Source organism: Carassius auratus, chromosome 37 (genome assembly GCF_003368295.1).
Source record: "Carassius auratus strain Wakin chromosome 37, ASM336829v1, whole genome shotgun sequence".
NCBI classification, from domain to species: domain Eukaryota; kingdom Metazoa; phylum Chordata; class Actinopteri; order Cypriniformes; family Cyprinidae; genus Carassius; species Carassius auratus.
Genome location: NC_039279.1, coordinates 9112998 through 9125235, shown reverse-complemented (window position 1 = coordinate 9125235; position 12238 = coordinate 9112998). Strand labels below are relative to the sequence as shown.

General features: G+C 36.3%; 1 protein-coding gene across 3 annotated transcripts in view; it reads left to right on the top strand.

Annotated features, from left to right (window-relative positions):
* The window catches only part of LOC113056106 (MAGUK p55 subfamily member 7-like), a 123743-nt gene that overhangs the window by 73710 nt on the left and 37795 nt on the right, over positions 1-12238 (top strand). For all 3 annotated transcript variants that reach the window (XM_026222604.1, XM_026222603.1, XM_026222605.1), the window contains exon 7: positions 12128-12209. In XM_026222604.1, coding sequence (XP_026078389.1) covers positions 12128-12209 — 82 coding nt within the window. The remainder of the gene's footprint in view (positions 1-12127; positions 12210-12238) is intronic.

The window sequence follows — 12238 nt, the reverse complement described above, 5'->3', positions numbered from 1 at the left end:
AGCAAGTTGAAGAGAGTGTGTATCATTGTTTATGTTTTCACGCCAGTTTAAGTGACTTTGTGTCAAACACTCGCTCTGTCTCGGCCCGGGTCTTTGTATTTGTTTTTTCAGGTCTGCCTTGGTGGCTAGAGATTAGGTTCTGCTGAAACGATGTGAACCTCAGATTCTAATTGTAATGTTTGAAAAAGTTATGATGATGAGAGTGTGTTCTTTATGTTGGTATGCACAGAAGAGATCTATAATACCTGAAATCTATCTGTCAGCTCCCATTCATCTAAAATGGCCATTGCTTGGTTGGCACAGGTGGTCCCCCCCATAAGTTATAAGACTTGAAATACACACAAACACACACAAACCCATCATAAGGATGCACTAAATTGATAAAAAGTGACAGGAAAAGTTATAAAACTTTTTTCGTATAGTTGTTTATATATATATATATATATATATATGTGTGTGTATATGTATATGTATGTATGTATGTATATGTATGTATGTATGTTTGTATAGAACTTTGTTCATCAAAAGCACTATTCGGACGGGACTAGTTTTCTAAACTTCGTTTGCGTTTCGATTCTTACCACCTGACGTCTGTGATTTTCATGTACCAATTCGGACGGGACTAACATCTCCGTGTTAATTACAGAGGTGGGAGGGTCTGATTTGTGTATCTGGGCGTCACAGAGATCAAGCGCACTGTATGCGTGCATTGCATTCATGAATGATTGCCTTAGTATTATTATTACACAATAAATACAAAATGGCTAGTATAACAAAACCGTGTTAATGTGTGGTTCCTTTAGTTTAACTTGTTTTCCTTTTTTTTTTTTTTTTATTAAATGTAATTAAAACATTATGTAACTGAGTACATGAACGTGAGTAATCTTACCTGATGCTGATATTACAATAGCCGGTATTAACAGTTTACGCGATCTTGCTCTTGATTTTTATTATTTGTATTATTTTTTTATTATTATTTATTTGCCGCTAAGCAAATATATCAAACATCCGCGTGGTAAGAGCATCTACGGTAATTCACGTTGGCCAAAACACACATGGAAACGCGTTGTGAAATAAAATATCACGGGCAATCACAGACATTCGCATTCTGACGGGATTAGTTTTCTCAGAGGATCACTGAGTTTGCTGAAAAACAGTATGTAATTTGCTCTGGAATTATCACAGAGGTTGTGTGAGGAAAAACACAGACTTGGCAGATTCGAATGGGATTAAAATCACCAAGTACGTCTGTGAAACAGATTTCTCTAACGACCCCCTGTAAAACTAGTCCTGTCTGAATAGGGCTAAAGAATCCTGTAAAAATGTTTTCAACAAAAATATTAAGCAACGCAGCTGTTTTCAACATAGATAATAAGTAATGTTTCCCAGCACCAAATTAGCCTATTAGAATTATTTCTGGAGGCTCATATATTGGCAAAGCCGATATATCGGCTGATATTTGGCCTTTTCTAATACTAATACATTGGACATTACATTTACAATACATTTTTCTTCTTGGCCGATGTGACTTTTATTTTGATGACATTGAGAGCAGCAGCATCTGAACGCACACAGTGCTCAAACTTACTCTTGTTCGTCGTCGTTAACCATTCTGTCTGATAGGGATAGAAGTCGGTTCTTATCAGAATGGTTAAACAAAGGAATTAATGTATACAGAAAGTATTATATTGATTGCTTTTATATTAGGCCTATTAGTAATAGAAAGGCAAACATTACAATAATTTCTTGTTTGCCATCAGCATCAAGCAAATATGCATCCAGCATGATCATGTTTTTTCTGCATGATGGTCGGTCTGTGTGAATTGAATGCTTTAAACTTTAAACACATGATTTCAAGTTATGCTGAGCTTTATGCATTTGCCCACTGTCATTTTCACTGTGTGCTGTATGTAAAATGAGGGTTACCCTGGCTTTATTTGAAAAATATGATTCCCAATGCACACAAGTTTTCCAGAATACGGAGTCCCCTTACTTGTGAAAAATACTGTCAAATTCATTTACACACTTTTTTTAATCCATTGTCAAATGATTTAAAATTTCTTAAATAATAATAATAATAATAATAATAAATTATATCCGCTACCGGCCCCCCTGCTTTCCAAGATATCGGCATCGGCTGTATAAAAACACATCGGTTGACCACTAATCCTATGACAGTTAAGACTGGAGTAATAACATTAATGATAAATATATAATATAAATTGAATAACATTTTAAAATGCATTCAAATATAAAACTTTTATTTCTAATAAAAAATATTTCACAAAAATAAATGCATGATGATGAGCTTAAGAGAGAAAATTGCCAACCACAACATTTTAAATCATAAATTTGTGTGTGTGTGTACTTGTTTTGACTATACTTGAAGACCAAATGTTATATTGTGAAATATTTTGACAAAACCACTAGTAAGCACATTTTAATGGTCCTTACTAGATAAAAGGCTTTTTAAATCAGCCAAAACATGTTTTTATTCAAATCAAGTGTTCTGCACATGTTTCTGTGATGGGTAGGTTTAGGGGTAGAGGTTGATAGAAAATATCTTTAATCTGATATAAAATAAATGGAAGTCTATGCAATGTCCTCAATAAGATACCGAAAACAAAATCATGTATGTACTGTATGTACACAACTTATTAAAATATGAAATGGTACAGCTTACTATAGTTAAAAAAAATAAATAATGCATTTTGGTGGCAGAATGGTGCAGAAATCAACCAGCCTGGGCTAATTGGGCCATGCTAACCAGGCACACCCCTTGACCCATTGGCACCCACAACATCTGTTTAACATCTAATGACTTTGTAGATAGTCTTTGTGTATGTAAAAAATAATCGTCTTCATCTAATGTCACTGTCGTGAGAGTAATAGTACATATGAGCAGTTACTTTCATCACACAGTTAGGGGTGCAGTGATGTGCGCTTGATTTTTGCATCTGACAATCTGTCAACGGATGAACAGTCTCTGAAGAATGACTGCTGTCCCAGTGCTCTGAGCTCTACACAAATTAAGCCATCCACTTTTGGCTGGCCTTATAATAACAGTCGTAAGCATTTATATGCTAAGAGACTCAGCATATGGAGCTGATCACCTTCACAACTGCCAGCTGTGGGGCACGTTACTGATGAGTAATATAGCGAGCTGCGGCCTCTTATTCTAACTTGCTTAATTTTTCTTCCATCTCAGTTTCTGTTTTCTCTCTCTTTTGACATTCATTAGTCTATTTATAGAGCATGTTTTAATGGGCAGACCTCAGCAACAAGAGGAAATAAGAAAACCTTGAAAATGCTTGATCAAAGGACCTGCTCATTTCCTCCGACTGCCTACTACAAGTGACCTTACAGCAAGAATGAAGTTGTACTCGTGAGGATCATGAGAGCGTGGTTGCAAGGATGACCAACTGAGGTGGAGTCCCTGATGGGTAAATTGTGCCTGTGTTATGAGTTTGGTTAGTCAGCCTTGTGTAGCATCTCCAGCAGTATGTGTGATGTTAGAGGAAGTCAATTATGTTCTTGACAGATATGTCAAGTCAAGTCAAGTTCAAGTCAAGTTGAGCTTTGTCATTCTTCTACATGTGTGGACATACAGTGGAACGAAATGTCGTGCCTCACAGAACCACGGTGCTACATAATTACAGACATACCATAATGAAGTAAAACCGTATAAACTGATACACAACTAACCTACTGACAGAACCTGACAAACCTGTACCTGAATAATATCAGCTCATACTCTTTCACCAAGAGAGAGAAAAAATGGACTTCAGTCATTTGCATGGGTAGATGACAAAGATGTAATTTGCTTTTAATGTAGTTATATATATATATATATATATGCATGTAATGTTTGCATGTATGTATGTATGTATGTGTGTATATATATATATATATATATATATATATATATATATATATATATATATATATATATATATATATATATATATATATATATATACATATACATTCATTCATTCATTCATTCATTCATTCATTCATTCATCAGACTTCTTTATCCAAAGCGACTTACAGATGAAGACAGTGGAAGCAATCAAAAACAACAAAAAGAGCAATCATATATAAGTGCTATAACAAGTGTCAGTTAGGTTAACACAGTACACGTAGCATGGGATTTTAACTAATATAATAAATAAAAAGAAAACCGAGAGAATAAAAAATAAAAGAATAGAGCAAGCTAGTTAGAGGTCTTTACACATAAACAAACACATAGATATACAATTGCATAATAAATGAAAAGAAAATAGAATACAAAAAGATTAGAAAGGTAGTTAGATTTTTTTAAGAATAGAATTAGAATAGTGAGTGTTAAAGTTAGAGGGTCAAATAAAGATGGAAGAAATGGATTTTAAGCCGATTCTTGAAGATGGCTAAGGACTCAGCTGCTATGATTGAGTTGGGGAGTTCATTCCACCAGAAGGGAACATTTAATTTAAAAGTCTGTAAAAGTGCGTAATATTTTATAATTAATTATTTAATTTGTATAATTTGAAAAATGCAATGAATACAAAAATACAGTGTGTTTTTCCTCGGTGAGACCTTTATTACAAGATCAACTTGTGGCAGACAGTTAAACTACGAACATATATGCGCGTGCATATGCGGTGCTCTAAAGCAGTGGAACCTGCAGCTGCGAGCCGGTGTTCTTGTACAGAGACCTCATTTGTTCCAAAATAATAATAATAATAAAAGAATCATGTTAAACAATAACATAAAAAAAACATAATAATACTTAGATCTGACAGGTTTTGTCAAAATGTAACTCAAAACCATCCAAGCCAGAAGAGAAGGCCAGATATTAGCCTTCCTAACAATTACGCTAACTTAACAAATTATGCTACTTAAAGCCTCATGAAAAATAGCTTACTTTAGTAACTAGCATACAAGTTCTGCACAAGTCTACAAAAAATTAGCATATTGTGATAAAAGGTCATTATTTTCCATTGTGTAATGATAAAAATTAAACTTTCATATATTTTAGATTCATTGCACACCAACTGAAATATTTCAGGTCTTTTTTTTTTTTTTTATACTGATGATTTTGGCATAAAGCTCATGAAAACCCGAAATTCCTATCTCAAAAAATTAGCATATCATGAAAAGGTTCTCTAAACGAGCTATTAACCTAATCATCTGAATCAACTAATTAACTCTAAACACCTGCAAAAGATTCCTGAGGCTTTTAAAAAATTCCAGCCTGGTTCATTACTCAAAACCGCAATCATGGGTAAGACTGCAGACCTGACTGCTGTCCAGAAGGCCATCATTGACACCCTCAAGCGAGAGGGTAAGACACCGAAAGAAATTTCTGAACGAATAGGCTGTTCCCAGAGTGCTGTATCAAGGCACCTCAGTGGGAAGTCTGTGGGAAGGAAAAAGTGTGGCAAAAACGCTGCACAACGAGAAGAGGTGACCGGACACTGAGAAAGATTGTGGAGAAGGACCAATTCCAGAGCTTGGGGGACCTGCGGAAGCAGTGGACTGAGTCTGGAGTAGAAACATCCAGAGCCACCGTGCACAGGCGTGTGCAGGAAATGGGCTACAGAGAAGCAGCTCTGGACTGTTGCCCAGTGGTCCAAAGTAAATTTTTCGGATGAAAGCAAATTTTGCATGTCATTCGGAAATCAAGGTGCCAGAGTCTGGAGGAAGTCTGGGAAGAAGGAAATGCCAAAATGCCTGAAGTCAGTGTCAAGTACCCACAGTCAGTGATGGTCTGGGGTGCCATGTCAGCTGCTGGTGTTGTATTGGTGCTGTGTTTTATCAAGGGCAGGGTCAATGCAGCTAGTTATCAGGAGATTTTGGAGCACTTCATGCTTCCATCTGCTGAAAAGCTTTATGGAGATGAAGATTTCGTTTTTCAGCACGACCTGGCACCTGCTCACAGTGCCAAAACCACTGGCAAATGGTTTACTGACCATGGTACTGTGCTCAATTGGCCTGCCAACTCTCCTGACCTGAACCCCATAGAGAATCTGTGGGATATTGTGAAGAGAAAGTTGAGAGACGCAAGACCCAACACTCTGGATGAGCTTCAGGCCGCTATCGAAGCATCCTGGGCCTCCATAACACCTCAGCAGTGTCACAGGCTGATTGCCTCCATGCCGCGCCACACTGAAGCAGTCATTTCTGCAGGATTCCCGACCAAGTATTGAGTGCATAACTGAACATAATTATTTGAAGGTGGACTTTTTTGTATTAAAAACTTTTTTTTTTATTGGTCGGATGAAATATGCAAATTTTTTGAGATAGGAATTTCGGGTTTTCATGAGCTTTATGCCAAAATCATCAGTATTAAAAAAAAAAAAAAAGACCTGAAATATTTCAGTTGGTGTGCAATGAATCTAAAATATATGAAAGTTTAATTTTTATCATTACATTATGGAGAATAATGACCTTTTATCACAATATGCTAATTTTTTGAGAGGGACCTGTATGTATGTATGTATGTATATATATGTATGTATGTATGTATGTGTGTATGTGTGTGTGTATGTGTATATGTATATGTATGTAATTCTTTATTTGTCACTGAATAAAGAGGAAAAACCTTGCTTTGTCCTTCCGAGCAGTTCTAAGACAGGCCTCAAAGTCATTTTGGGTTAGATGATGATTAATCATAAATGAGAAATATGCTTTCTAATTGTATGTGACAGAAGTCTTTGCCTTGGCTTTTGTTTTGCCTGTATTTTTTTATGAAAGCATTATGTATTATCTAAGAGCCTTTGCCTTGCACAATGAGCCAGAATGTTGACTGTGTAATGATTTATTGATATGAATAATAACCTCGTTGAGTGAATAATGCTCTGTTCCAACACACTGGAAAAAACTCCTTCCACACTCAATTAAACAGGCTACCTTCAGTTCAGTGATATTTTATTGAAATTATTCATGTTTTTAAAAAGGAAAGGTTTTTGACTGGTTCTAACCAGAGATGAGCACTCAAATTAGTGACTTGGATTCGATTTGCACATGAGTCTCATTTAAATAGACTTCAGACTCGACCTGAAAGGGCTCCAGACTTGACTCAACTCGACAAGAAGGACCCGTGAATAATTTTAAACATAACTTGAGTCTTTTATCCTTAACTACTGATATCATAAAAGAACTTGGAATTAACTTATATGTTTTTACTACATCTGCTTTACGCATTTCCTTGTTGATTTAGATCGGACTCTTATCATAGTATTTGAAGACGAATGGCCACGTATTGCACAAACATTCCAAAATGTCAGAAGGGTTTGAAAAATGGCGGGAGCCACCGTGTCATGTGTTTTCACATTTGGTTATATTAGTGTGTCAGAATCGGGAACTTTGTCAAGATCAGTTACTGAATGTGTGAGAACAGTTTAAAAAAAGATACTGGAATGACAGCATCAAATCTTAAAACATATCGCATCTTAGAATGCATCCACAAATGTTAGTAACATTCAGGTTTGTATGTGTTCAGTTTTGACTAATCATACTGCAAAAATTGATGCTTCAAATTAACATTTTGATAATCTCTAAACATTTATTCAGATGCAGCACCTAATTAAATGAATCTGCGTTACATTAATGAATGAATCGAATGATTGATTCGGTGAGCAATTCATAAAGACAGCCATTTGCTTCATTTCCAAATTAAAGGGATATTCCACCCCAAATTGAACTTTTTGCCATTAATTACTTACCCCCATGTTGTTCCAAACCAGTAAAAGCTTTGTTCATCTTCAGAAAACAATTTAAGATATTTTGGATGAAAACCGGGAGGCTTGAGACTGTCCCATAGACTGCCAAGTAAATTACACTGTCAACCATAATGTTATGAAGCTACGACAATACTTTTTGTACACATATAAAACAATATAAAACTTTATTCAACAATTCCTTTGTCAACAGTCTCCTCTGTGTCTCTTCACATCACTCAAACTGCCAACTGCAAACACAAGCGATATCTTACTGCAAATATCTTACAAGTTGTACCTTTAATATCGCTCTGCCGATATATCGGGCCGATATTTGTAATTTTTCAATATATCGGCATCGGCCGATATCCATGTTTTGTAACGCCGATTTAAAGTCAGGCACGTCGGCGAGCAGCCCCGTGTTATTGGTGCGGTGGAAAGAGCTGCTGCTGCCACTGCATGTGAAGCACTCCGAGACAAAACTTTTGGAAGATTCAACAACTGCCCTGGGAGATAAAGGTAGTCAGAGAATTTCACTCTGTTAATGGGGTGGAGAAGTTGTCAGCTCTCACAAACACTGCAGCGTGATTGAGGGCTCCGTTACTCATCCCCGCTCACAGACAGCACCGTGCTCGGAGAGACAGCTGTCCTGGAGCTGCCCAGAACGGTGAATAACATTTGTTCGGAAGCATGGTTTGATGCAGACAATAACCATTTTTCCATCCAACTCATTTGTATTTAGGGATGTCAATATTCGATCATTTCCATGATCGATCGTCATTTAAATTAACGATCAATTAATGCTGCAAAATGCGTCTGCAGCGGTATTGTTATTATGTGCAAAAGCCACTTGGAAAAAGCTTTCTCATCCGAGTTAAAGGGGGTTTAGTCTGAATAAAATGCTAGTAGCAGGACTGTAAAATGAATAGATGTTATTATGATCATTTGATAAAATGGAGAGAGCGCGCCATACGTTGGAGATCATTTATCTTTGTTGAGTGTTTCTCGTCAAGGAGACCTCTGAATGCGCTTCTTTAAATGCTTTCGTGGTGCTCGTTGTTGTATTTTAAAACGCAATTGCTTAACTGCAATGTTTTCAAATTACACTATAGTAGTGGTGCAACAGATCATCATTGATCCGTGTTCCGTTCAGATCAATATCTTCGGTTCGGCACAAACGTGACCTTTGGATTGATTTATGAAAAAAAAAAAAAAGTTGAGCATGTTCAGTCCACACTCAGCGGTCATGGCGAGCGGAGGAACGGAGGAGCTTGAACGCCCCGCGCATTTTGGCTTCCCTGTCAGATATAATGATGAAAGAAAGAGGTTAGAGTGAAAAGATTGTGCCAGATCTTTATGAACAAGAGATGAAAAAAAGTTGTGGATAAACTATCCCGAGCATCCTCTGTTGCACTCACGACAGACGGCTGAATGTCCAGGGGGACGGAGAGCTCTGTGATGAAAACTGCTCACTTCATCACAGCAGACTGGAAGATGAGAAGTCCGGCTATTATGTTAGAAAGAAGATATTATGCCATGTGCACTTTAAGTTGATTTTATATATTTTCATTGAATAATTTAACGTTAATAAAAAAAAAGACAAAACTTATGTTTATTTGTCTTGGCCTTTTTTTTTTTGCTGAACCGAAAAATGATCCGATTCTTACAAGGACGAGCGAGCGCGGGTTTGACTAGATGTATTTGGAGGTTATTGCTCAGGTCTCGTTCTGCGCATATCCAAATGTTTCCACATTCGCAATGTATCTGAATGTTAAACTATAATTTATTTATTTTTTTGAACTAAATGAAAAATATCATCCTCTTCACATGAGCAAAAATGTCCTTGGCATCACAGCAGAGAGGACCGGTATACTGCGGTCTATTTAAACTGACCAGTATAACCTTTTATATGTTTGGTTGACTGTACTTTATTTTAATAATGAACAGACTGTGATGTAAGTTTGAAATTAGAATGCACTTTAGATGTTCTGTGTCATTTATACCAAACACAAATGTTGCTGGTTGCTAGTGTGTTGTAGTATTTATTTTTTTATATTTTTCAGTTTAATTGATTTTTATTCCTAAAATTGTATTTATTTAAATGTATATTTGTGTTTAAATTTATGTTCCAACAAACTTGAAAAATTCTACTTAATAAATGCTCTTAAACTTTTATGTAAATGATTGACATATATATATAATTTAATACTTGGTCAGTTTATTGATTTGTTTGGTTAAATTTTTATAAATTGTTTATTTTAATACCGTGCAGTGCACAAAATTAAGATTCGAGAGATGGTTCAAGTCAGTTCTCAATAAATAAAGATAAGTTTAGAAATGTTGTGCATCCACTTATTATAAATGCGACATTTTGGCATGCAAATGAAGGGGAAAACTTCAAGATATCGGCCCTAAAAATCGGCAGCACATACCGACCATCGGCTGACCCTGATCTCTAAACATCGGCATCGGCTATAGAAAAACCCATATCGGTCGATCTCTAATTCGATGTAGTATTAGATTAATTAATATCTATTGGCTATGTTACAGATGTTTTTGAATATGAATGGGCATCCTTAAATTTAATAATGTTACATGTATTTATGTATTTTTGTATCTTGGATTGACTCCATGTATCCAGTTAGAGGAAGACTACTCAATGTATACACATACAGTAGTTGAACTAGAATCCTAGCAGTATCCCTGGAACATGTTTTGTCTTTAAAAAACAAACTTGTACATAGGATTTTTATCAATTAATAAAATTACTCCAAACTTGTCTCTGACTTCAGAATTGACTCTGACTTCAGATGAAAGACTTGTGGACAGTGGTCTAATTCTCGTACTTTACTCCCTTTCTCTCTCAATCCCCCTTATGCGTGTCATAAACACCACTGCTTTATCTCACATTGAGATGTAACGGCTACACTGATCTCGGTTTTTTTTTTTTCACCTCCCAAAGCTCTGGGCCAAACGTTTTGTCCTCCCAGGTCACCAAATTGTTCCAATTACTTAATCAACAGGAAATTCAAAGACTTCTGTCGACAAACGGCTGCTCTTTCCATCTTAAAGTCTGTGTTTAACACATCAGAGAGGACCTTGAGCTAATGTAGGAATCATGATGATGATATTGCAAAATCAATACAGGTGACCAAGTCATCAAAACACTATGACAAAAGATTAAGAGGAACGATTTTTCTGGGGTTAAAAGAAAAATCCCATTGATGTGGCAATGGAACAAGTTTGTCAAGGTAATTTTTCCACCTCTTTAGACACCCAAAATGAGGTGAGGTAAAAACTGCAATAGGTTTTAAACACACATGCACACTGGAGGAACTGCTCCACATCTTCATCCACTGTCATGGATGCTTCAGAAATAATAACAGCCTTCGAGACACTGATGTAGAAAACAGAGGATGAAAGAAAGCAGACTGAAGCTCAAACTCTCTGACATGTTTGTCTGTGTGTGAATATCCCTACTCCTTGCTAGGAGTCTTTCTGTCTTAGTCTTGCTCTCTAATTTAGACGTGTGTGTGTGTGTGTGTGTGTGTGTGTGTGTGTGTGTGTGTGGTGACAGGCAATGCTGTGAGCATCTGACCACATGTGTCTCTGTTACAGTAGCGCATGAGTATGTATGGCGGCAGGATGACACAAAGAGCTGGCATATTGGCAGACAAGTGCCGTGGATAGCTTGTGCTTTTGTATTCCTGCTTGTGTTTTAGCAGTCATGGCAATCCATTTAAGCCATTAGTTGTGTATCTAGCCATACTCTATAGTCACAGAACACTTAATTCTCAAATAATTTTTTACACTCACTTGAGATGGTTTTTGACTTATGCGAAAAGGAGTTGATGCAAATAATGGGAGATGGAAATGAAAAATTTCTCCATGAGGTTCAAAAAAAGTTATGTGTCTTTGTGTGATGTGGATAACTTGACCTAATCAGTGGACCGTTCTCTTTGCACAGCATCTCAAATTTTGTTTTGGGTGTTCTCCAAAGCCTGACACAAAGTCTATCATTAAAGTATTTCCAATTTTCCAATCCCAGTTTTATACATAAGTTAAATTCTCAACTTTGGATGGAAACATAGGTAGTGAGTCATTTATTCATTCATTTAATCGATTTGCTCAAAAACACTAATACATTCAAGAATTAAAAAGAGTCATTGAGTCATTCTACCGATTCTTTCAAACACACTGATTGATTCAGTAATGAAACATGTCTTCTGAGTCATTGAATCATTTATTTAACCAATTTGTTAAATTGCTAATTCATTCAGGAACTGTCTTTGAGACACCTAATACTTTAATAGGTATTAATGACAATTTTAATAACATATCATATGCATATAAACCTGGTCACTTTTAATTGCATGTTTTCTTTGAGTAAATGTGATTTGACTTTTTTTTTATGTGTGTTACAGGGTGCAACCATAAAGAAGGATGAACACACTGGAGCAATCATAGTGGCGCGCATCATGAGGGGCGGGGCAGCAGACAGAAGTGGTGAGTGCTGATGCATCTCTTCTTTCTAT